Raw genomic sequence first — 27,665 nt, forward strand, 5'->3', positions numbered from 1 at the left:
ATCCCCACCCAGGGGCTGGACTCACCGCTAGGCTACTATCATTCCCTTCATGCTCCCGATGCATTCAAGGATGCCTCGGAAACTGCTAGAGTAGTTTTGGAAAATCACAGTCCTAAGGCTAGTTAGTACCCTCGATTGAATTTCTGTGATGAAAGTAAAGGGATATTGAAAGTTAGTAAAGTATTAAGATGGAAAGTGTCAGTGCAGTGTGATAATGGCATATATGGTAAACATGACTATTATAAAGTCTGTTGGGCTTGTAAACAGTCATATAGGTAGCCTATGTTAACGAGGCATCATGAAATTATAGTTTAAGACAGGGTTTGATGTGTTTTTGAGTGAGTTTACATTTTGCCATTGTATTGATGCAATTATCTATTTCCACACAAATATTTGTTTTGAGGGTAATGGGTATTCAAGATGTTTTTTCTTCTCAAAATGTGTTATCTGCACTGGACATGATCTGCTATCCTTTAGATTATGTTGTTTTTCTTTTTTATAATAACCACAGGCAAATTAAGTTATTTGACATAAAAATGGATAAATAAAAATAATCTGCTGATTCACCAAAAATACAGTCATACTTTGCATATCAGTATCGTCATAGAATTAGAAATCCATTATAAAATAGATAAAAACATAAAACAATAGATTTCCTAATGTCAGTTTCTCACCACTTTTTTAAATCTTAATTTCTCTTGACAAATTTTGCTTACAAAGGCATTTGTTACTATTTTTATGACTGATTGGTGAAAAAGACTAAGTAAAAATAATTTGGTCCAGCAACGGTCATTTAAAAATCACAACAAAAACAGATGCAACCATTTTAATAGTAAGTGGCAAATTGAAATGGGTAATAGTAGCCTATAAACTTTCCATACTGCTGGAATTAATTAAAAGTCGAATATTTCCTGCAGTCCTTGAATGCAACATCGTGTTGCACACAGTCGCCCACTCTGTTAAATATTCTCCTGTAAGAGAGCTCATAAATTAAATGTGAACAGGCAATAACAGAGACAGATACTGGACATTGGTCAACCTATGCCGGAACCTGTTAAGAAAGGTGTTGACTCTGGTGATCTTTTTTTATTTATTTATTTTTTTACATAAACCCTTTTCTATTACTTTTTCTAAAGTTAATCCAACACACATACCGATTCAATGAACTAGAATTAAATGAGCCACCTACCCGAGCTCTGCGTAAAGCGACCTGTAAACCCATTAACACGCGTGTGTCCAGAGCTCGGAGGAACTCTTTAATACTCAGTGGAACAATTTTCATTCATTTCTGTTCATTTTCATATTCTGCCTAATGGCTTTACAGATGGTTGAAGGAATGGGCAGCCTAAACAGTAAGCAATGATTATGTATGTGTGAACTCGTCATCATCATCATCATCATCATCATCATCATCATCATCATCATCACCATCTGACCCTTTCTATCCATGCAAAATGCCAACGTACTTGAGCAAAAAAAAAAAAAAAAAAGTAGCCTAACTAACTCTGTGGCGGAACCTTGTTTCATCCGCTCTTTTTCGGCCGGACGTTTATTTTAGACGGACCAAAACATCTTTCAGAAAAGTTGACGTGGAGGTGTTTGTATTTCTACACATAATGGCTGATATGAAAGTCGAAATCTCCACCGACAGCTCCAATGTGACCCAGAACCCAAATGCATCTTCTCAGCCCAATAACCCGCTGTCAAGGAAGCTGAACAAAATACTGGAGACGAGGCTCGACAATGACAAGGTAAAAGTGCAAGACGTTAGCTTCTTGCTAGCTAACCAGCTAACTGTGGCTAAATCTGCAGTCGCATTTCAGCTGGAGAAAACAAAACAACTCGGCAACAATTAAATACATTTATGTAGTGAGGTGCTGTCAAGTTGCTGTCTTGTGTCTCGTTTTCTCCGTCTCCCAACATGACACTGACACCTCGGTGCTTGCAGGAGATGCTGGAGGCTCTGAAGGCTCTGTCCGTGTTCTTCACTGAGAACAGTCTGAGGACCAGGAGAAACCTTAGAGGGGACATAGAGAGACGAAGCCTGGCCATCAACGAGGAGTTCGCAGGAATATTTAAAGAAGTAAAAGAGGTAATAAATAAATATATATATATGAAAAAATGAAAATGCTATTCACAAACAATTGTATTATTCAGGCAGAGCAGACTTATACGATTTTGCCACGAGGAAACATTTACAAACTACACTTTAACTACACTGGTGAGGAACGTTTGTAAATGTGAGGTTTGTTATAGAAAGAAAGAGATCAAAGGATTTGCGATTGCGTGTTCAGCAGCTGTCATCCAGTAAACTGGATTGTTTAATTGCAGAAAATGAGGTTTGACTTGGTGTTAAGAGCCGTAGGCTACTACTGTAAGTTTTTTATGACAGGGTGTGCCGGATTTCCAGCAAATTCATATTGTAGTAACAGTATCAGTAAGACTGCAGTGTAAAATCTGTGATTCAAGCAGGTCTGGATTCAACGCTTGTTTGCATAACTAGAATACAATAAACTATATCTTTCTAACTATATTACAACCCACTATTTCAAATACTATTATTAGTATTTTTGATAGATGCTACTTCAGGTCTGGTCAGTGCTGTTTTAGCTGTGAATTCACTTTCTCCACAGGAGCTGGAAGGTGTTAATGAGGACATCCAGGCCATGAGCACGTGTTGTGAAGAAATGACCAACAGATTAAAGGTGCGGTAATCATCTCTGTATGTCATGTTAAAATCTCCTGTATGAATAATTATTACATGAAGATAATCTGAGTATTCACTGTAACAGTGGTAGTAGTACTGTAAATGAGTACAGGTGTGGATGAAATATGTGATTTTAGGCATTTTATTTGAATGATTTATTAAAAGTCTTTTGAGAATATTATATTTGCAAGTCATATTTTAAAAATCAATCACCTTTCTCCCACAGGCTGCAAAGGAGCAAACTCAAGACCTCATAGTCAAAACCAACAAGCTGCAGGGAGAAAAGTGAGTTAAAACTGAAGAATGTATTGTGTGCATGCATGCGTGTGTGTGTGTATATGTGACTTTACATGTACATGCACATTTTAAATTACATTGACATAACAAATCAATGAAGACCTGTCCTCAAGATAAGTTTCAGTCATTTTAGTGTCTTAATCTTACTGACATTTATGAAGTAAATATACGTGACTGTTAATGGTTCACATTTTTACTATTTCCTTTTGTGGCTACACGAGTCAGACACTCAGAGTAATTAGAAAAATAGAAAATTCTGCCTAGTCTTATGTAATCCTCTATGCACTAACTATTAGCAATTATTTTATTTGTTAAATTATGGTAGACGATGTACTAGAAAGGTTTTAATTAAAGTCCATCCACTGTAACTAAGACTATTTTCATATTGGACTTCATTTGTTATAAGGTTTCTCTGATACTTTGCTTCATAAATCTGGTGGACATGTTATTTATTTATTTATTAGTGAGCACTTGAAGTCTCAACAAAATTGAACCTCAGACACATACTGTGTGAAAGTTTCTCCCATCTAGCAGTGACTGAATACTATTCTTTATGCTGCATTCACGTGGAATTGGGCAGACGGCAGCACACAATGAGCAAACAGGTGGTCCATAAGAATGGCACAAGACAAAACGATACACACGTGACAGTATGTTGTTATGGCGATGAATTGTTTACCTCACCCACGTTTTACCGGCCTTCTCTTGTCCACTAAAATGACATCTGGTTTGCCGTCTGCCGTCTGCTGCCTGCGTGATTCCATGTGAATACCGCATCCGTTCTCACGCTGCAACACGGTGATGGTTTTCTAAGAGGCGCCACCTCAATAGTTTCTCCCAGATCCCACCGCTCCGATGTCTCTCTCTGTGAGTCGGTGTGGTTACCTACGGTCACGCTGCCACTGAATGTAAAAGATGGCGGCAAAACATGCCAGCCCGCAGTGAGCTCACCAGGTCTATATGCGATTAAAATGTGATTAATTGCGATTAATTAATTACAAAGCCTCTAATTAATTCGATTAATTTTTTAATTATATTTTTAATTATATATATATATTTTTATATATATATATATATATATATATATATATATATTAGGGCTGGGACTCGATTAAAAAAATTAATCGAATTAATTAGAGGCTTTGTAATTAATTAATCGCAATTAATCACATTTTAATCGCATATAAATATTTGACCTGAGAACAGTGAGAAGCATTTTTTTTCCACATGGATTTTAGTATACCATTGAATGACTGAATACATAAGCTTAAGCATTCAAGGTGGTACTTAACCAAGACCAACAGACTAGGGATGCAAATTATCGATTAATTCATTAATCGATATTTGATACATACAGATTAAATGGTCTTTCCTTCCAATACACTATGATGATTACTGTAGTATTTAACTAGGCTACTTAAATCACAGTAGCATAAACTGATTTGTTGAACTCAGCCTGATGTAAACATTAATAAAACTCAGTAACCAATCACACGGGCAGCTCCATGTTGTCCCTGTGTGATGTTCAGGGACAGGTCAGGACAGTCTGAAGACAGACAGCTCTGAGGGTGAAGTCCTATCATAATGAGATGAGCTGCACCTGTGACAGTGACAGGTCATAGCGCTGCAGCTGAGCAATTAGCGCGATATAGCGCATTTAGCGTGCGCCCGTGTCTGTGTATCTATATGCAGGCAGAGATCAGAGATGGTGTTTTAAATGACCATGCTAGCGTTTCACCAGCTCTCATCTCTGCCAGTCAGCCTCTCAAACTGCCGCCTCTCGCGCGTGCGGGCGCACCGCACGTAGACACACGTGAGAAAAAAAAAAAAAAAAAAATGTAATAAGTGCGATTAAAATGCGTTAATTTTTTTGTAATTAATTAATCGTAATTAATGCGTTAAAGTCCCGGCCCTAATATATATATATATATGAATGGCAATTTCAAAGCTTACCAGAACATGTCAGAACACGTTGATGGGGGTAATTACTAATTAATGGAACACATACTTTTGAATGAAATAATCAATTTTTGTTAATAGACATTAGACAACATGAATATGATGAATACGTACACAGTGGGGCTTAAATGTAAGATAGCGTTTACTGTTGGGCTGTTATATTAGATTACATCAAACAAGTGTTGTACTGAGCATGGTTCACTGTCATATATCTATAGGTGTGACCATCAATGTGCAAATTCATCCATAAACCACTGTTTCTGTTTCTCAGTCTGACTGTAACTAACTCAGCTGGCACCAAACTGAAGTCAGACCATGTGACAAAGCTGCACCCTGAACTTTTAAACTGCCATTGCAGAATGTCAGGGAGATCATGGAGATAGGATGACAACTTTTCTCTGAATTATCTGCAGAAATTTCACAAACTGCCATTTCTATCCTTATCTGTTCAGAAGCTACAAGTCATTTTGGGAGCTTGTCACAGACGTCGCTGATAGGCATCTCATCAGTCCAAAGTTAGACGCCATCATTTCGCTCTCCGCGGTGTCTCATTTCCACAGAAATTGCACTTTTTGCTATTTAGAGCTCAGGCAAATGGCACTTCAATCAAAGCGCAATGCAGGAACATAGCCCACTTTTACTGCAGACATGTTTGAAAGTCAAGCCCTGACGGAATATGATACCAACTTCCTTGTTTGTACATACTGAAGGTTTTAAGATTTTGTACAAATAAAACAACATGACCTGTCAACTGACAACACTGATACTTTGAAGAGTAAATTTCAGCTCTCAGTTTAAAAAATGATGCTTCCCTTTATTGTCAGAAGTTTGTCAGAATATTTTGGTGCAGGGCAGGAGGAGCTAGCAAGCACATCTTTATTTTTGATGAGGAGAGATGAATGATTAATGTGGTTGATGAATATTTCTCTTGCAGTTGTCTATTAGCATAAGGAGGGCAGCAATCATCTTTAACAGAGCTTTATTTGTTTTATTCGTCATGTCCTATGAAGATCCACATCAAAGTGTTTCCTGTTTACACGGCACTACTCCCTGATCTTATTGAGGCCAGACTATTACAACTGGAGAGAAGCCCGTCTGTGTGTTCTCAGACCTGAGTGTGTACACTGAGATTCGCTGACAACACACATTAGGCACCGTCAGATATGCAGATCCAACACATACATGAAACCGAGAGTGGAGTCAGGTCTATCAGTGGATCTCGCAACCTTTGGAATACTGATGGAGCTATTTATTTATTTATTTGTTTATTTTGGTTGAAAGGCTGCCACTTAAATTAATCTGGTATCATTAAGCTATGAATTTGACTGCCAGAGTGTTGACAAGGGGTGAAAATAAAACGCCCCGTTCTTGCTCACTGATAGCTTGGGGGTTGGAGTGAGAGGTGGGGGAGTGGATTCATTAGCATTTGTGGCGGCAGTGACCTCAGTGCTCGGTGACCTTGCGAGTTGACACGGAGGCAGGGGCACAGGAAAAGATAATGTAGATTTCTGGCAAAAGACATCGCTGACAGCTGTGATGTACCACCGCAATTCCATGCTCCGCTGGCACAGCTTCAGGACCTTCCTCGACAAAAAGGTGACAGGAGGCGGTGGGATTGTACAGTACTGAATGCGAGAGCAGTGAAAAGACACCAGTGGGGATAAAGCCGCCCGTGAACATGTGCAGGCAATGAATTAATAAAAGTCATATCGCTTTGTGCAGGGTTCTTGTTGAAGGTAAGTGGTCAGAGGTTTTACATGAATGCCCTTCTGAGTGGTCCTCTGCCCTGTCTTTTCTCCTTGTATAGTGGTCCCGGTGGGACCCGCTGTCCGTCTGTGTGACATTTTCATTCGCGGAAACCACAGTGACCCCACAGCCAGATGGGATAGTGTCTGCATGCTGGGCTTTGACCTTGTCTATAGCAATTTTGTCTTAGAAGAGCTGCCAAGGGAAGTGTGCACGCAAGCTGTCCTCCTTCAGCCACCTACCAGTCAGCCCACTCTGCACCACACCACTCCAGTCCTCTCAGTCAGATCTATTTCAGGTCACACAATCCTCTGCAGTCCCAGGCCACTGTGTTTTTTTCCCACTTGCCTCCTGTTGGCATTTATTATAGCCAGGCTAAGATTTGCAGCAGAACCTCACATTTTGTGCTTATAGGGCAACTCTGCTGAGAGAGTGGAGTCATTTTCAGAGCTCTGCTGATGCTCCTGATGTGTATTTATCCGCCACAGTAGACCTGTCCTGAACTGTTTGCTATGTTATCTGCCAGTGGCACTGTGTCATTTGTCAGCGTTAATGAAACTGAAAGGAGCAGCGGATTGCTTACAGTGTGCAGAGGCAAAGGTTGGAGCGCTGAGCCAATGAGAGCAGGCGACCTGTATTTGTCCGCCGGCTTTCAGACACGCTGCTCTTTTGTTCTGAGCCGGGGCTTTTTAAAGGTGCTGTCAGCAAGAGCACTAAATAGGTGTTGTGTGTTGTTCCGTAATGAAACGTAACGCTACCCACCTGCCCTGCACTGTGTGATCTTTGCATTAGCGTGACATGTTATCACGCCGAACAAGTCGAGACGCCTCCCAAACGGATGTTTCCGTGGACTTTGACCTCACAAGCAGCTGGAGCTGAAGGGGTCGGACCGCTCAGTTCCTCAGCTTTTACTGAGCCGCTCAGGCTGCTGCTATACAGTAGGCCAACATAGCTGCGTTCCAAAGTGCAACGTATTTAAATTTGACAACTACAACAAAGATTTTTCAGCATTTGGCTTATGGCATCCACTCATTTCCTACAGCATATGATGCATAATCAGGAATCCCTGTGTTTGATTCAGTTTTGTTTTCTGAAATAAAGCAAATGTTCTCAGTATGACTTCTGTGTAGGTCATTAAAAAATCAAGAGCTCTGAAACCCATGAGAAAACCATCAGGAACATCAGAGTGTAGATGACAGCCTGTGTAAAGTGACACTTGAGCCATATTAATGCTCAGCTGGCTGTTAATGAGGGTATAGCTGTGAGTTCGCCTGTGCTGTCGGATGTGACTGGCTGCACTCTTGTGATCACTGGCACGTGGCTAACTAACATCTTTGTGACTGCCAAATTTCCACACAAGGCTTTGAAATGGCCTCTAATAGATTTTAATGGATAATCGACCCGCACGGTTTACGACCTGTGAGACAGTTCGGTGTTTGCTTGTTGATCTCCTTCTCTTTCATTCTTTATGATAATCGGTTTTCAAAAAAAGATGTACCATATAACTGTTTTTTTGTTTTTTTTTAATTGGACAGAAAGCTCAAATGTTACTCACTGATCAAGCTCGGTTCTGTTTCTAAACACTGTGCTGCACTATTGGCTTGGCTCTGTGAGGTAATTGAGTAGGTGCTGGTAATTTCAGTGTTTCAGTTTGACGAAGCTGTTTATGAGATTGTGCTGTGTTATGTTGCTTAAACGATTTTTGTGCTTGAACAGACAAAATCATTTGAGCCTTGTTGGGAAATCTGAGCACGCACGCAAACAGACTCAAACAAAGAGGCACACTGCTGACACCGTAACTTGTCCTCATCCCATCATGTAACATTATGTGACCCGGGTCTAATTTAACTTTGTACTTTTTGTTTGGAGTTTGAAAAGCTTTCGCCGTCGTCGGGGTGGTTACCCATGTATCCACTGGCCTAGAGTTTCTACATGCTTTGCTTTAACAGTGTGACATCGCTACACACATTCAAATATGTTGCCTCTCTCTCTCTGGTATTCAGTAATTGCAGTCTGGAGAAGAATGTGTCATGTCCTGACAGCGCGGCAGACATCGAACCTGCTGCTCCATTGTTCCCCTGCTCTCCTTTGCTCAACTAGCTCCCAGCTCCCAAACAAACCCACAGCGCTCATTTTGCGCAGGCATGTGCAGCCAGTGCCTCTGTTGCGATTTACATTCTGGAGGAACAGGTCTGTCACTCTTGGCATGGACATGAAAAATTAGGGGCCTTTCTTATCCTCCACAGGTTTATCTTTTGCAAAGTTTTCCAGTTCTCCTCCGGTGCTCTCTTGTCTGCAGACAGAAACTTTAATCAGTGAAGGACTGAGAGCAATTGTTGCCTCAAAATGAAACTCAGGAGGTCATATTTTTGAAATAGGAAGTAAGTAAAATGATATAATTGCCAGACGAATGGTTTAACTTTTGTACTCTGAGTTTAAAGTTCCTCTATAAAGTCATGAAAATATCATCATGGTCATTCTAGTCAGCTTGCCTCATTGACCACGACCTCATTTGAATCCACCGGCTCTTGGTAGACATGCAGTCTGTCTCTTAAATGCCTCATGAATGAAATTCCAGCATGTGGCATGAGAATTGTGCCCAATGAAATAAGACAATTAGGACCATCGGGTGGGCAATCAGTTTAAAGTCCCATCAGAGTGGTATGTGGGATCTTTTTTTCTTCTTTTTTTTCCCAAGATTCAATATTGTGTGTGTGTGTTGCTGCCTTTTTAGTCCCCCCTTGTGAAGATAATAACTCAACAACCTTTAATGATCGAAACTCCATAGTTTCTCTCTATAGAACAGATGATCCAATTAGACTTTTGTAAAAGCTTGCTGCATAGATTTGCATATTCGTGATAAAATCTTCTTTCTTGAGACGACTGTAGCTCATCCCTCTGCCAGTTCAAAAACTTCATATTAATGTCCCTCATGTTTGTGTGAATACATGTTGGTTGAAAATGGTTTCTCTAATTTGTGTATGATTCGGTTTAATTGATTACCTCATTAGCATCGCTTGCTGTAGTTTATATTTCATTGCAATTGCGCTGGGATGTCATGTAACCCAACAGCCTGTTGTCTTGAATTTGTGATCACTCAGTAGCATGGTGTGTTTTCTATTTCCCCAACCAATTCTCATTCTATTTTTCTCCTCTTTATTAGCTTCAACGTGTTTGTAATTTGTATACACAAAGATTGTCACAATACTTCAAATAAAAGAAAATTAACTGTCTTTTACTTATGTTAAATTAACTAGATAATCTTCATCTAATTTTTGTTTGTGACTCAAAGATTAGTTTTTAGACATAGGGAAAGCATGAACCTGAAAATGTTTTTTCTTTATAGGTAAAGGCAAGGTTGCTGATGTCTGTAGCAAATTAATCATTTATTGTCCTTATTGTCAATGCTTAGAATATTAATGATGTAGCCAGGTTACTCTAATGAGGTAAATTACTTTTTTTTTTTTTTTTTTTTAAGTACACTATCCAAGCCTTTCTGTGCATTGAATTCAAGGCTGTGGTGCAGCCAAGTTTTTTCCTCTTTGTGTGTTGCAACAGAATCGTGTCACCAAACCCGTAAAGGGCAAAGACACCTCGAGGTCCTGTATGTGAGGCTCAGTGCAGAGAAATACTAAATCATAGAATCCTGTAACAGATTTACAACCCTTTACTTTCAGCTGACTGAGCCCTGGTAATAGCTGTGTGAGAGACAATGGTCGCATAATGTTATGTTCTTCTCCTCCACCAAAACAACCTGGTGATTTACTGATCCTGTCTCGCCTCCACATGCAGGGAGAGAATATAGATGAGGTGGTTTTGGATGGAAAGATGGGGACAGTGGGAGGACTCGCTGTTGTTTCTGCTATCCCATGACGGAGTTCCCTGTTTGACTGGGGCAGTTGCCATGGTCACTATTGTGTCGAGACATTTATAGTGACACCGATAGTGATCACTCTGGTTAGTGATAGTGACAAAACCTGGCCAGTATCCGGCTCTGTGCTCTCTTTGTTGCTCTTGTCTTTATTTTGTGACTGCTGCACATGATATCTTTATTCTGTGTCCCACCCTGCTGTCTCTGTGTGTGTGTATGTGTGTGTGTGTGTGTGTGTGTCCGTGTCCAATCAGCCCGTGCGTGTCTGAGGAGTATGACTGCCATCTGCTGTAGGACTTTGAACATTACAGCATGTTGACAACATGCATCATTTTTAAAGTTAAATGAGAGAGAAGAACATTGTTGCAGTCCACACTGACAGCTCTTTTTATCTGTGCAGTGGGAAAACACAAGGGGATGACAAAATACAGTGATAAAAGCGCATGATGAAAGACAGTGTGAAAAGTATGAACACTTGGGAGATAAAAGTCCTCAAGGGCCTTGAAGACAGACAAAACAAATCACAGCGGCAGCCGGCAGCTTAAGTGACAAAAACGACAATGAGTTATAAAGAGAAAATAAATCCTTATAAAAAACATGTATAACCTATTAAAGGGCTCCAATGACAAGTGAAAGAAATTACCATTAATCTCTCTCCCCTCAGTCATCGCCTGGAGGTGAGAGCTCAGGTTGCTCAGGCTTTCCTTGCCAAGTTTCAGCTGTCTCATGAGGAGATGGCCACACTGCGAGGGACTAGGGATGCTCCCATTACTGAGGTAATTTCCATCATAATGTTTGCTAATGAATGAAATCATAAAAAAAAATCCCCCCCATCCCCAGTTCCCCCCCGAGACCCTTTTACACAGACCTGCTACATTGCTGCGAAGAAAACGCTTCATTATGTCGCCTCTGCTTTTCACTAAACCAAATTAACCTGGCCTTCTACCGGCATCTGTTATACTGGCTGTCATGTGTATTTAGCTCTTTGACTACCACTGATGCTGGCTTAAAAGCAAGCTTCCCCCACCCCAATTCTGTGTTCATGCCTTTAATACAGAGGCAAAATAGAGGTGCAGCGGCCCTGCTGTGAACAGGCTGTGTAAAAGGGCCAAGGGACAGAATCTGTATGCGTCTTTCTGATCTGTTGCTTTTATTGTCAGTTTTTGAAGAGGCAGTAGTGTGCTACTATCTGGAGCTCCTAGTTGAAATCTGACTGCTCTTCTCAGTCTCCCACTGTGCCGCCACAATAACTAATTTGTTAGAAGTGATAAAGATTCAAGGAGATCAAAATGATCTTAAAAAGAAAACCTAATTTTTATTACCTTAATTTTGCATGCATCACATTACATGGTCACATTACATCTCTCAGCTTCATATTGATATTGCATGATCATCATTTTTTGTCTCTTGCTCATGAACATCTGCAAATCAAACAGTTACACTTAAGTATATCAATTGATGTGTTTTTCATTTCCCCAGGACTTCTTTAGAGCTCTCAGTCGGGTGAAGCACATTCACGAGGATGTGAAAATCCTCTTGCGGACCAACCAGCAAACAGCAGGGTAAGGTCCCTCTGAGACAACGGTGTGTTGTCTGTGCTCCACCAATGCTTTTATAGTGACTTAATTCGCCTTGTTAGATTGGTGGCATTTCTTTTGAACCAAAGAGGTGGAACAGTTAAGTGGGAGAAAAACATCCAGGTTGGGTATTTGTGTCACTGTGAGATACTATGACACTATGCTGCAGGTCATGAATATGTAATGTGTGGTCTTGGTTTGTGCGCTTGTTCCAGGTTAGAGATCATGGAGCAGATGGCAGTGTTACAGGAGACATCATATGAGCAGCTCTACCGCTGGGCTCAGAGTGAGTACAGTACACAGTTAATACCACAAGCACACAGAGGGATAAAACTGACGTATCTCTACCCCACATGCTGACGGCCTCTCTACAGAATAAGGGTTTTTGTTGTCAAATACAGACAAGGAACCCAATGTGTTTTTCTAGAGTTTACAAATTCTCCAAACTGTTACTGTTGGAGTCATTTCAGGATACATGTGACTCACAACCTCTGAGTTTTGTCAAATAAATGCTTGAAACCAAATGTTTTGTCATTGAAAATTAAAATGGAAATATACTATTTAGATCACAGAAACCTCATTTGTTTAATTATACAGTAACAAAATATAAGAGCATCTACTAAAGAATTTACCAAAAAACCCAATTCCATAAAGTTAGTAAGGCAAGTGAAATTTTGGTATTGGTCAAATGGAAGAGCTTTTAAGTTCTTATGTTGTCTCATGTTATTTATTTTCACGAAAACATTACCACACATTCTTTTACAAACTCATGCAGTCTTGTCTTTCCAACATAAAGTCCTGCAACAGGGGAGTGTTTTGACCCATTTTCTCTCATAGTCTGGAAGATTGGCCAATGCCTGTTCATTGTTTGTATTGTCTGAAGCGTAAGCAAGCCAACTGACTTCTTAGCAAAAGCTCATGGGAAAATATGATTGAAAATGTTCTTGGTGCTTTGATTTTCCTCTTGCCGACAGGGTTGCCATGGTCGAAAACATTTAGCAACAGTGAATGGAGCACAACACAAAGATACTTACTACAAACACAGCACTTGAATTATAGTGTTCCCCCTCTTAGTATATATATATAGTATATATTAGATACAGAGATTCTTTTCTTTCTTATTTTCATTTTTTCTTTATTATTATTATTATCATCACAGTTATTATCAAAAAAAAGAAGAAGAAAAAAAAATCAGCATATCAAAACATAGCTGTTACAATACTGTAAACATGTAATGTTAAATAAAGTGCTGAAAACAAAACCTGCAAAGTATTTATGTATTTGTAAGAAAGAAACAAAACTAACTAAAGACAGAGACAAAAAGTGGGACAACAAAAGACCAATGATGAATCAAAGAGGGATATATAGGCTAGTAACAACAGGTACATTCACTTGTAGGGAGACTAAAACTATATTGTCTAAGTTTTGAAATATGTATATAAGACCTATAAGCAGGCAATCCTTTTCAAACCATCAGAGAGATGAACAAAAAAGGTAAGTGGACAGAGAGAATACATTTTGTTTGCTACAGTAAGTCTCTAGGATGTGACTGTGACATTTGTACATAGGAGACCCATTCTGACCATGACTTTGTAAATGTATCCATTTGTAGACGAAGTCAGAAGCTAATCTTTTCCATTATATATATTTCATTAACAATATCAGTCCATTCCTCTATTGTAGGGGAGTCAGCCAGTGCCTGGTGATGATTTTCTTGCCAGCCGAAATTAGAACACCAAATAGGTATTTGTTAAGATTCCCTGTGAGAAAGTTAACTTCTCCCAAAATAAAAGTTTGGAAATTATATGGTATTTTCATATGGAACATGTATTCTAATATTTTGTGCATCTCAGACCAGAAATGTACAATTACTGGACATTCCCAAAATAAATGCCAGTGATTTGCATCCTTGCTCCCACACATCCTCCAGCACTGTGGATCCATGCAAATTCTCTCCATGTATGCAAGTTGGTGCATTCCTCCTTGAAGATTTCGAAATTACCTTCCTTCTCCCAGTTAACTTAATGTAGTCTGTGGAGTAGGTTTTTTATAATCATGAAGCCCTTATACAGTCTATAGTACCTTGACTCGCTCTGATAAATAAGTATGTAATATCTCTTTCAGAGATACAGAGATTATTTTCATAGAGATTATATTTCTTGTCCTGTTTCTGTTTTGTCTCTTTCTCTACATAGATGAATGCAGGGGGCTGACCCAGGAGACGTGTGATATCAGCCCTGTGCTGACTCAAGCCATGGAGGCCTTACAAGATCGGCCTGTCCTTTACAAGTAACATAAAAACACAGACTCACAAACAGAAACGTATGATCTGAATCAAGTACTGTATGGTCTGTCCCTTCATTTATCTTTGCCTCCAAGCCAGTCAGGTTTTACTAAATACACTTGGAACAAGTCAGATTCAGCTTGATCAGTGGTGGATGTTTTAAAATGCCCACAATCGAAGTAGTCCTGTACAAACAGCCAGCTCCTAAAAAAAACAGCTACAGGCACCACACATTACTGGCAGACGTAATGAAGGTAGAAATGCATGTTTGGTAAATTCATAATGGTGCTGCTGCAGTCTTCAGTTGGCACTCGCAGGTGAATTGTGAGATTCTTGTCTCAAAAAAAAAGAGAAACAAAGAGCTTGTTGATTAGAAAGCAACAGAACAAACAGCCCCAAGCAACAGAAAGCAGTAGAAATTACAGATCCACAATCCACAACAGTCAGCAGCACCATAACAAACTGTGGCCGCAGGTCTCCGGCTCACAGCCATTAGGACTATATGAAATAAATGCACTGCCTAGATTTAGATTTGAGATTTTTCAGTTTTATTTTTATATTTAGTGTTCCTTGTGCTCTTTATGTTGTTCACATAGAGTTGTGAAGGATTTCCTGAAGCTTCCCATGAAGTTTACCTTTGTGCCAAAAAACAAAAAACACCACAATGGAACATTTCACACGTTACCCCAAGATATGTTTTCATGGCAAAGGCTCCTTCTGTCTGTCTTCATTCTCGGAAATGCACCTGTCTCGGTGCCCAGAAAGTGTCCAAGGTCGCGCGCTGGCTAAGGATGTTTAGGCTGAGAGAGCGGAGACCGACGTTCCCGGAATCTTAATTCAGTACTATCTTCTGTTTAGTCTGTCACAGAGTCGACCGCTGCCAAGTAATCAAAACAACCTCAAACCCTTTCCTTTTGGAAAGGCTGCCTTGTGCATTGTTGATACATGTCAACGGCTGACCTCCGACACACAGTCTGCACAGAAAACACTGTGACCGTCGTCCTTTCACATGAGGTTTGGGTGTTGACTGTTGCCTTTCTTTCTCTCCTGCCTGGTCAGGTACACTCTGGATGAGTTTGGGACCGCTCGCAGGTGTGCGGTGGTACGAGGCTTTATTGACGCCCTCACCCGCGGCGGGCCAGGAGGAACTCCCCGCCCTATAGAGATGCATTCACATGATCCCATGAGGTATTTTACCCTACTGTAAAATGGTGCTTTTCTTGCAAATCATTGAAAAGCACAATTTTCCCATCCATTATCATAATAAAACCAAAGGGAAACCTTCATTTCTTAGAGCTTTTTTTTAAATTATTTTTTGGAGGTGTGAACTCATGGATGCTTCTTTCATGTCTCTGCATTAATTTGAAGGGTATCCTAAATAATGAGTTCAGCGTAGCTTGGCTCATTTAATGGGTGTCTGCAGAATCAAAGAGAATCTCCTATTAGAAATATGAACACGTATATTTACAGTATGCACCTCAAAAGATGAATGGCTTGTTGAACTTAACCGCATATTGTAATGAGTGTATATAAAGAAATTAGATTTTAGCGAGCTTTCAACCAGTTTCCTGTTTCTCCTCACAACCAGAGCTGATGAATACTAATACTGTATTTATGTATAGTTTGTAATAAAAAAAAGTAGTTACAGCTGCTTTGCAATTATTATGATTTTGTGAGAACTTGTCAAAACATTTCTAGTGATCACAAATGTAAGCTATCAGAATTTTTAAAGTCACTATTCAGCAGAACTTCAAACTACACACACTCAAATGGGATCAAATAAACGGTGCAGGGAATACAGTTAAATCCAGGTATAATATTCTGCTGTGTTTCTGTTGTATGATTGTAATGATCATATTTCACATCCAGACTGTCATGATGCCAATTTGTTAAAAGTCTAGTTTGTCAAGGATTGGGTGAATGTTTGTGTGTTTCCTGTTGTAACACAGTCTCTCTTCTCCCCTCTTCCTTCTGTGCCCGGGAGCTAAATAGGAGATTTTCTCAGAATACCAGCCATGTTTGGAACACAAAATCACCTCTACTTTATAGGAAGCATCAGCAATTCTGAGAACATCAAGTTCTTTCTCACCTCCCTATGTCCTCACACTCGCTCACACACTCACAAACACACACACACACGTGTGTGCAGGCTTACACATAATAATTCAAGTTTAACCTTGCTGTTTTCCACCGTTATGTAACACCAAAAGCCCTGTTTGTGCGTGTACGTGCGTGCGTGTGTTTGTGTGTGAGGGGAGTGAAACACGATGACCTATGCCTCGATGTAGCTGTGGTCGTGGTGGTGTGGTAGGATTAGCCCTCAGGTGGCCCCCTGGTGACGTACTGGTTAATACAGACTGTTTTTTTGACTCTTTCAGGTACGTCGGGGACATGCTGGCCTGGCTGCACCAAGCCACCGCTTCAGAGAAAGAGCATCTAGAAGCTCTGCTGAAACAAGTCACTCTGCAAGGTAAGGTGCTCCCCAAACGCTAGTTACACAATGTGCAAAGCTGCATCATCACCTCGAAATTACAAATACATTTTTTGTTTTGTTATTTTTATCTTACCTGTGTTGGAAAAGTTTGTCTGCATTTTTTGTGTGTGTGTGTATTTTATAAGTGAACTGGGGCCTGTAAACAGAAATCACAAGCCTTGTTTATTGGAGTTTGGTTAACCAGTCACTCAGTGGGGTCAGAGAAATTGGCAACAGTTGGAGTGTGAACAAATCTAATTCTTGTACATATGGTTCAGCAGCCAGATGAACTAATCCCTTTGCTTGTCCCCCTAATTTAACTTTTTCCCTCTCGATTAGAATGATGACGGCTCAGGTTTAAGTTGCATGCAGGCTGTCAGATATCAGATACATATTATTCATTCATAGTTTTTACTCTGTTAAGTCAGATTCGTATTCTATCATTTCACTCCTAACAAATCACATTAGAGCTGAAAAAGTTTGAAAAAAAGGAAAAATTTAGATCATTTTCAGACCAAGTGTGGTTGTATTGTTCCACTTGACTTTGAATGATGGCATTACTGTCACCTGCCTAAAGGCTGAGTAATCGTGAATGTGTGACTGCATCTTGACCCTCACAGGAGTCAATAGGAATGTGAAAGATGGAGGATGTGTGTTACCGAACATGCAAATTTACGTCAGCGCCTTATTTATTAATACTTAGCTTGTATACATGATATCCTCAAAACAGCTGATGTAATCCCAAATAGCCTTGACTGTTTGTGTTCCTCTTTCGGTAGGTGTGGAGGAGAACATGCAGGATGTGGTTGGACACATCACAGAGGGAGTCTGCAGACCACTGAAGGTGAGAAAACACATTTGTAGCAACCAAAAACGTAATAACGGCCAATAACGTAATAACAGCCAATAACGTAATCATTTTGGCCATTTTAAATGTAATAACGTGCCAATAATGTAATAAAACTTTTGAGCCAATAACGTAATAACATTTTGCCAATAATGTAATAAGTTATTACATTATTGGCTGGTTATTACGTTATTGGCCTAGTATTAAAAAAACCTTTGACAATGTAATAACTGGTGCCGATAATGTAATAATACATAAATATGACTGCAGTTCTTGGAAATAAAAGGCAGTTTTGTGCAGTTTGCTAATCAAAAATAGGTATAGTGGATGACATAGTCGTCATATTTATTCATCCAAGATATGTACTATCTTTCACCCCTCTCTCTCTCACTTCTACCATGCTTAATGATATGTTTGCAAACGGAAGAAGTAAGCATTGCAGGCTATCAACAACCTCCAAAACATAACCAAACTTGTGTATTGAATGGTGTCTGCCAGCCAGTTTATGTTTCAGTCATGTATAACTTCCTGCCTCAGACAAACCATTGGGAATAGGTAATGTTAAATGTGATAATCCCAGCATGGCTCGGAGGAGCAATGGCATTGATTTGATTTTACCATTGGTTTTTTTTTAATTAACATATTTAGCCATCATTTGTCCAACTTGATGGTTAGCGTTATCTCCAGAACACCCAAATGAAGTTCCAAATGAAGTGGCAGCACAATTGTACACATTCAGAAATCTCTTTCTCAAATAAATGTTTTCTTTTGCAGCACCAATCAACAAATAGATCACAACTGAAACCAGCTGTTGGAGATCTAAAATGAAATCTCTGCAGTTTTCATACGTCTAACTTTGATTTTCATGTTTGAAAATTAAAAACTACATCAAAACGTTGAGCTTAAAGGTCCCATTTGGATAAAGTGACATTTCAATGTTTTTTGTTTTTTCTACAGTGATGATAAAGCAGCTTTAGGTTCTATATTAATACTGTGAAAGTCTAAAGGTAGATGTTTGTATTGCTCCATACAGTATAAAGGTAGTTTTTTTTTTTTTTACATTTGTGAATGAAAAAAATACCTTTATACTCTCACAGTATAAATATAGAACCTATGTTGCTTTATTATCACTGTAAAAAACAGCAAAAAAAACAGCAAAATGTCACTTTATCCAACATGGGTCCTTGAAAAAAAAAAATTCAAATAGAAAGAGAATGGTAAAACCAAATCAACTCCATTGCTCCTCCGAGCCATGCTGGGATTATCACATTTAACATTACCTATTCCCAATGGTTTGTCTGAGGCAGGAAGTTATACATGACTGAAACATAAACTGGCTGCAGACACCATTCAATACACAAGTTTGGTTATGTTTTGGAAGTTGTTGATAGCCTACAATGCTTACTTCTTCCGTTTGCAAACATATCATTAAGCATGGTAAGAGAGAGAGAGAGAGAGAGAGAGAGAGAGAGAGAGAGAGAGAGAGAGAGAGAGAGAGAGAGAGAGAGAGAGAGAGAGAGAGAGAGAGAGAGAGAGAGCTGAAAGATAGTACATATCTTGGATGAATAAATATGACGACTATGTCATCCACTATACCTATTTTTGATTAGCAAACTGCACAAAAACTGCAAAAAACCCTTTTATTTCCAAGAACTGCAGTCATATTTATGTATTATTACATTATCGACACCAGTTATTACCAGCCAATAATGTAATAACTTATTACATTATTGGCAAAAAGTTATTACGTTATTGGCTCAAAAGTTTGATTACATTATTGGCACGTTATTACATTATTGGCTTTATTACATTTAAAATGGCCAAAATTATTACATTATTGGCTGTTATTACGTTATTGGCCGTTATTACGTTTTTGGTTGCTACAGGATTAGTTAAAGAAGTTATAAAAACACACACACACACAGCTGTGTTGAATGCACATGTATGTTGTGTATACAGTAATGTGTTGTGGATCTGTCCCACAGGTTCGGATAGAACAGGTCATCGTGGCAGAGCCAGGTGCCGTCCTCCTTTACAAACTGTCCAACCTGCTCAAGTTTTACCACCACACCATCAGGTATTTCTTTTCACTCACAGGTTTGCAGCACAACAGTAATTCACAATGAGTTAACAGCTGAAATGATTCATTGATTAATAGCTCCGCATAAAATAATGAGTCAGTTAAGTAATTTTCTGAGCAAGATATACAGTGACTGTGTTTCTGTAAATTGTCTCTTGTCTGTTTTATATTATTGTGAACTGAGTAGCTTTTGTTTTGCATCATCCGTTGGACATAACAAGTAACTTGAACAAGTCACTTTGGGCTCTTGGAGCTCGTGACGAGCAGTTTTTTCTATATTTTGACATTTTAAAATTTAATTAGTCAATGAACCAGAAAAAAAGAAGCAAACTGATTATCTAAATGGTCACTGAGTGCAGCCTCGTTGACTTGTTTGATCTCTGTCCAGCTCTATTATCGGGACCAGTGTGGCCTCCTTGCTCATCACCATGGAGGAAATGCACGTTCTCAGCAAAAAGATGTTTTTCAACAGCCTGAGTCTTCATGCAAGCAGACTAATGGACAAGGTACAGTAAGAGGTTTTTTTTTTGGAATATGCCACATTATCATTGGTGTGGGAGATTTATATTGAGGTTGTTGTTGAGCTGGTGAATATTTATATCTGTAAAAGTGTATCTTTTTATCCAGAGTAATTTCAGAAAAAATACAGTTCTTTGATAAACAAAAAAGAGAAAAAATCAAATGCAAGATGACGTGCCCAAGCAAATTTTTCCTAAATGGCGAAAGTCGCATCCGAGTAAGCGACTGCAAATAATACCTTCACCTACGTGAAGAGATAGAGGAAGAAACCTTGTTCTTTCTTTAAAAAATAGACAGTTCACAATGTTCTTTCATAAAAACGCTTAAATGACAGTGCAGAAGTTCAGTTTGGACACACGCTGTGTATTTCAGCTCTGCTTCTAAACCCTCAAAGACAACAAGGCTATTTCTGAAACACTTATGCTTGTAAACAGTTTCAGCCCGCCGGCCGCAGCATCGAAATGGTGCTAGCTGACAAAAAACACCAGACCTGTTACCGTTTAGTTAAATTGGCATCCAAATATACCTCAGCACGAGTGGGAGCTCTTCCACATTACATGCTCGCTGTTCACTGATCAATAGCAGTTACAAGAATTGTCCCTGTAGCTCGGTGTTAATCAAATTGGAGGCCCTCAGGGTTTTGGTGTCAATTCCAGCTAATACCAGGAACACAGCCTTCTCATAATTTGCTCCATTAGGTGGACAAAGGTGGCCAGGCCCAGTTCTGTGTTGTATATCCAGCAGCCAATGAAATCAAAACCCTCTTCATTAAAAAGCTCTACTGACTCTGAACAAGTAGAGGCTCAGAGTAGCAGCAGGGAGCAGTTCTATATCCAGTCTAACATGCTGCTCATTAGGGCTGTTAAATGCTTTGATAATGTGAGGACCACTTGTCTTTGTGAAGTCTGCAACCCACCCCACATATACTCACAACTAATCGCTGCAAGAATAACTTTGCTCATTTGCTCCATTTACTTCTACTTGGCCCGGACAGGTGGAGCTGCCTCCTGCAGACCTGGGACCCACAGCCTCCCTCACTCAAACGCTGTCCCTCCTCAGGGAGGTGCTGGCCTCCCACGACTCCTCAGTGGTTCCTCTGGATACCCGCCAGGCTGACTTTGCTCAGGTATACACACATCTCTGCAATATGATCAGACCGAGGGAAAGACTGATCCGCCACTGTTTCTAACGTTTTATATATGTGAGCTGTAAATGTGCTCATATTATTTTATCGGCTGTTCGTAAAAGCCACATCCATTCGCTCATCTCGTAAGGCTCTGTCTAACTTTGTCTCCCCCCTAGGTGCTCTCCTGCATCTTGGATCCTCTGCTCCAGTTATGCACCGTGTCAGCCAGTAACCTTGGCACAGCTGACATGGCTACCTACATGGTCAACTCACTGTATGTGATGAAGACAACGCTGGCTCTCTTTGAGTTTACCGACAAGAGACTCGAGATGCTTGAGTTCCAGGTTTGCCCTCATTATGATTTTGTAACAAGTTAATGACGAACTAAATGATGTGTCATGTGTTGAAATGTCTGTTTACATTTCATTACCATAAGTCAAGGCAGTGACTCTGATAATAATGCACCACACCTTAGCGGGACAAGAAAAACTGAGTCATCAAACACTGATGTTATACAACGTGAGTGCTCAGCTTAACCGTCATCACATTGTCTGTCCATAGAGGTATTGTTCATTAAAAACAGTAAATTATTCTTTTCCCTTTCATTCAAACCCATTGAGAAAAAGAGAAAAAGATTTAATTTTCTGTCTCATAGAAGGGTGTGCGTCATGTATTGTTGTTCAATGCTCTATCCATCCCTCTATTTTTAGCTCATCTTTTGTAATCGAGCACCACAAGAGCTCCTGTGGAAGTTTCATTATCAATAGCACAGTGATTCTCCATTAACCACAAGTACCACTGGCTCACAATGCAGGCTCAGACCGGATTTTAACTCACTCTCTCCCACGTTTTCTAGATCGAAGCTCACCTTGACACTCTGATCAATGAGCAGGCGTCCTACGTGCTGACCAGAGCCGGACTGAGTTATATCTACAACTGTGTCCAGCAGCACAGCGCTGAACAGGTCTCACATGGAGCATTCAACCACACTCTCACATGCACTCACAAGTTATGGAACACATCCCTCTTGTTAGACTCCCTAATGGTCCTCTTTTTATATTATACAGGCCCTAACGGCATTGTTTACACTACCTAATTGGGCTTTACAATAGCTGTCACTATGGTTACCACATGACCAATGTCTTTATCAGGGCATAATAACATTTCTGTCAGATTTTCAGATGAGAAAGGGGCAGAGGGGAGGCAGATCATATTATGTTCTATTAGAATATATTACCTCGTGCAGAAGTGTCCTGTGCAGATGAGAGAGCCGATGCCCTGGAGCCTTCCTCCATCTTTACAACACACTTTGCCACTGGGCTGCCTGAGACCCATAGTTGTGGTTTAGCATGTGAGTCTTGAAACCCTGGGTCATGTCAGGACACACCACACCCTGCTGCTGCAGTTCAGCGCGGAGCTCAATCAGGATCTGTCATTCTTCTGCAGACTACTTCTCTCCTCGGGTGGCCTGTCTTGGTTTTTCCTTAAATAGTCCTCTGTTTGAAATGATTAAGTCTGGCTGTCTACACTCGACGGCATCCCAGATGTCAACCAATGACAAGAATCCCCTGGTTTATTTTAGACTCTTCAGGTTTACTTTTACTTTCTGTTTAACATTATATCCCTGTAATTTTCTGTGATACATTAGTTGCACGAGTCACGAGAAACAAGGACAGAGAGATTGAAGCAGCACTGTTCACTGGACGGCAGCTAGCAGATGAGTTTGTACTGTATGCTCATGGTGTGTTGGTTAATGTGCCCACATACCCATAAAATCACTCCAGGCACTGCAAAGTTGCTTTGACCCTTGCGCTGCCTTCTGTTTGCTGCTTTTAATGTTGGCAATTTAGGCGTTTAAGCTTTACTTAATGTTGTCATTCTGCATAATCAGTGTCGGCTAATTACCTTAAAGGTACCTGCTGTTCTGCTCACAAAGTCAGTCAGGTATTTGCTCTTGTCTTGTTAAGATTAAGACTTGGGGAGGGGATTTCTCCTCTTCACAAACTTTTCTAAAAATGCTGTGTTACACATGAATGTTCCCCAGTAAGTCCCTTTAATGAAGTCACAAACGTTATAAGTCACTTAGGGTAACTGTCCTCACATTTTTCAATAACTGAATCATCTGAACCCAATATAATTAAACTGAGGATGGCATAATAGAGATGTTGAACCAACCAGCCAATAAAAAAAGTAAGACAGCACAAGAAAGGAAGTCATGTAGATATTAAGATAGTTGTGATATTTTATCGTGGTATAGATCTTATTTATCTTATTTATCTCTTATAGCAGTTTGAAAAAGAGCCTTCGCTCGAAACGTCACGCAAATAAATTCTTTCTCTACGGGAGCTGCCTTGTATGATTTTTATTCTTTATCCTCCTATAGTCCTTTTTGGATCCAGCACCCATCCCATTTGGGTCTGTGGATGTGCTTGTTTTTTGGTTACTTTCTACTATAGATCTTATTTGACACAACAACTCTGATGTAAGTCATCTCTTTTTCTTTTTTTTCACACACAATGATGATGTGTGTGTGCGCTTTTGGTTGGTGTGTGTTTTTTTGTAACAAAGCACTGTCTTCAACCAAAGAAAAAAAAAAAAGATCCTTGTTCCACACCAAGGTAGCCTGAGTAACATCAGTCACGGAGGCATCACTGTGTCCCTGCCTCCATCCATTTTTAGCACCTGCTGAGAGTAATGTATACAGATAACACAGGAAGCGACCTGCTGTGCGCACACATGAATTAATGAGACACCACCGTCACCTGACCTTTGCTCAGGTCTGAAATACAACATTGCTGCTGTTCAAACACTCGCAACCTTCAGTTGGATTCTGAGCTGATTTTCATGTTTCTGTCTCAGGGTGCCCTGTCTCTCCTGCCCAGCATGGACGGCTCCTCTGTTAAAGCAGCAATGGTGAGTTACACCGCACGTGTTTATATACATAATGTTCCCTGGAGGGAATAATAAACTGTCACTTAATTATGATGTTTCTCTTACTACCCACCTGCTGTGAACTCTTAACAGGTCCAGTTCGACCGGTACTTGTCGTCGCCAGACACTCTTGTGATGCCGCAGCTTAACTTCCTGCTCAGCGCGGCCATCAAGTGAGTTCCTGGTCCCTAATCATGAGAGTATCTCACTCTGAGTCTTGTATATATGCAATGTTCCAAGTTAAATGTTTACCACATCACAGGGTAAAGAGCAAATTCAGAGGGATTAAAAATAGAAGGGGAGCGTTGACTGAGTAATGTTCAACATTCATTAGTTTCCCAGATGTAATATGATCATTACTGCATTCCAAACAAAACACTCGACTAAATGCATAGCGAGTTTGGATGCTAAATTGCTGAAGCCACCAACACATTGAGAGAGTGGTCCACAGGGCTGCCTGTATTTGTCTTACTGATCAGAAAATGCACATGCTTTTAGCTCAATCCTGCTGCTACATTGGAGGGCTCTTTCTGTGAGTCACGTTTACTGGGAAGTGCAGCAGGCTTGAGGAGCACTCTGTACCTCAGGTTAATGTTCCCTATTAATGGACATGGGAGGACTGATGGGCAGGGCGCCATTAATCAGCTTCTGGTCCATTTCTCACTCACACTCATTCCCTGAAATCATTCCTCCCCTTTGTCTTTTTCACTCTCATGCTCCCACTGTCTCTTACGTCTGCTTCTCGGCTCACCTAAATACACAAAAAAACCACCAGCACTCTGAAAACACTCATGGAGTGCGCAAATAATGGGAATGTGCTCTTCGATTCCCTTCGTTTCAAATTTCATGTCAGTGAACTTGGTGTGGAGTAAGGTGCACTGTGGCTCTATGTTCTCTATGGGCCAATTAAAATAATGGATCTCAAGAGCCTGAGTGGGATTCAGCAGAGGTGCTCCCACTGTGTCGTTGAGTCCTCTCACTGGACTCTTCTGGTCCAACCACTGCACCATCCATTCATACTCCACTTTAAGAAGTACAAGTCACATACAGTATATCATTTACTTCAACCCTGCATGTTTGGTTTCTAATGACAAAATGAAAAAAAAAAAAAAAATCATTCTTGAGTTAAAGCCACATGATGTGTGAAATCAAGATAGGAACATGAGATGTTTCTAAATACGTTTTGTAAAACATTCTCGAGGTGACCCTATAAATCTGTTTTGCCTAAAAGTAAACAGAGCTACAACTGGAATTAAAATGTCTTTTTTTTTTCGGTCCACGTAGAAGGTCCACAGAAAATGATTGCCACTGCAACATCTTAGAAAAATATATTTATATACAAAAAGACTTCTATTAAACACTGAAGACATTCTCAAACAACTTATTACTGGTGAAATCTTTTTTGAAACCTTCTGCTTACATTTGAATCGCATCTGACAGCAGATTGATACAGGATGTCAGATAAAAGATAATATCTGGGGCATCAGTTATTGAAAATACACTGAGAAAGAGATCATTAAAAATGTCTCACAGCCTTCATGGTACAACATTATTGCGAAGGGCTACAGTAGGTCTGAGCCTTTTATAATTGTTAGACATGCACATAGAGCAGGGTCCAGCAGTCTGAGATCATTTTAGGGAACTCAGACTTTTGCGTGTTCTTGAAATGTGCGAAGATGCAAAACTTTGAAAGTTACCTGGATTTAGTTATGATGTGGCGCTCCATACTCTTAATCTCCTCTTCTGTGTATTTTGGCAGATAAAGTCAACAGGGCACATAATAATGTGGATGTAATTTAAATCCTGCTTTTCTATATGTTTTTTAAGGTAGTTCAAATTAAAGAAATGGTTATGTGCACATTCAAAAGGGACTCCAATTAAAAAAGTGTCATAATTTGTTCAACCAACAGTCCAAAAATATTCCCACATAATTCATTCACTAAAAGGCAAGACCAAGCAAAGCAGTGTGATTTGACTTCAATTATTGATCTGTTACAGTAGCTTCCCATTCATTTTCTTTCAATTAACTAATCATTACAGCTCAGCAAAATTCAGGGTCAAAACAAAGACATATCTTTATTGTATGAATATAAACACTTGAAATATAAAACTTGAATATGTTTAAAGGATTCTGACATTTAAAGAGTGAATTTCTTGGCTAGATACATTGCTGAGGCTGCCACCTGATGCTGGGGCATTAAGGCTATAATGTGTATCCATAGATGGCAGTGTGCACCACATACTACCACTCTTTGTTTTTACTCAACAGGGGCGCTCAATGGTCACTGAACAAAACAAAAAAAAGTAATTGGGACAAATTCTTACTCATGGCTGATTTATTTCAGCTCTTTGGCAGTGACAAATGACAGTACAGCTCTGCAGGTCTAATTTAGGGTATAAATCTAAATTAAATTAGAATTTAAAAGGCCCGTTTGCTGCTGTTAATTTGTTTTGTGAGTATAAAAATATCAAGTGTTTTATCTGTGTGTGCAGGGAGCAGATATTCCGTCAGTCGACGGAGCTGGTGTGCAGAGCCTATGGAGAGGTTTACACAGCGCTGACCAGCCCAGCAAACAGCTACAAAGACCCAGAGAGCCTGGTGCCCAGATCCCCTCAGCAGGTCCAGACCTTGCTGTCCTGAGAGACACTTCTGTTGCACTCGGCTGATCTCAAAAGCACCCGGCCAGCACTGGATGGCCTGCAGGTTATTTAAAGAGCAGTGTAATTTGTACAGTATAACACAATGGTATATAGAAGTTGTTAAGGTGGGGTTCTTTGTGGGGAATGTGGGATTTTGGTCACTGACCTCAGAGAGAGACATGTCTGTATATAGAGCCTCCTGTGTGCAAGGAGGAAAGAACATTACATGTATATGAACCTTGTACTTCGACTGCTGCAGGCCATCTTTCTTAAAAGTCTCCTTCTTTCTGTCTGTTTTCACACCTTGTCCATTGTCCGTTGTTATATCAAACAATGTGTCTTTAATGAAAACACTGACCATTACATAAAACAAAGGGACACACCAAATTAATGATGCTTGTCTTATTTTTCCACACTTAAAAGTGGTCGGGGGAAAAATTCAGCCGCAGGAGGAACCTCAGAGGCTTCAGCACAAACGTAGTGTTTATTTTAATCTTGACTGTTTTGAGCTGCTGGGATAAAATGGAAAGTCTGTCTTACCATCTTGTTTGGCTTTTCAAACAGTGTCTGCCATGCTGACTAAGGTATTAAAACAAGACTATAATGAG

General features: G+C 39.9%; 1 protein-coding gene across 1 annotated transcript; it reads left to right on the forward strand.

Moving 5' to 3' along the window:
- Positions 1-1,552: 1,552 nt before the first annotated feature.
- Positions 1,553-27,665, forward strand: cog6 (component of oligomeric golgi complex 6). Its single transcript, XM_083985562.1, has 19 exons — positions 1,553-1,751; positions 1,949-2,092; positions 2,634-2,705; positions 2,934-2,992; positions 11,245-11,356; positions 12,060-12,142; positions 12,373-12,443; positions 14,353-14,446; positions 15,501-15,629; positions 16,820-16,911; positions 17,694-17,758; positions 19,747-19,838; positions 20,230-20,347; positions 21,355-21,486; positions 21,663-21,830; positions 22,343-22,450; positions 24,346-24,399; positions 24,511-24,590; positions 26,911-27,665. Exons 1-19 carry the CDS (start codon positions 1,617-1,619, stop codon positions 27,056-27,058), a joined length of 1,956 nt encoding a protein of 651 aa, XP_083841688.1. The 5' UTR covers positions 1,553-1,616; the 3' UTR covers positions 27,059-27,665.

Source organism: Trachurus trachurus (genome assembly GCF_905171665.1).
Source record: "Trachurus trachurus genome assembly, chromosome: 13".
Taxonomy (NCBI): domain Eukaryota; kingdom Metazoa; phylum Chordata; class Actinopteri; order Carangiformes; family Carangidae; genus Trachurus; species Trachurus trachurus.

What these genes read in the sequence shown, in the direction of transcription:
- cog6 (XM_083985562.1), top strand. Translation starts at nt 1,617, where the DNA reads ATGGCTGATATGAAAGTCGAAATCTCCACCGACAGCTCCAATGTGACC. An exon ending in GATCGGCCTGTCCTTTACAA is followed by an intron (nt 14,447 to 15,500) that starts GTAACATAAAAA and finishes CTGCCTGGTCAG; the next exon opens with GTACACTCTGGATGAGTTTG. An exon ending in AGCAGCACAGCGCTGAACAG is followed by an intron (nt 22,451 to 24,345) that starts GTCTCACATGGA and finishes TTTCTGTCTCAG; the next exon opens with GGTGCCCTGTCTCTCCTGCC.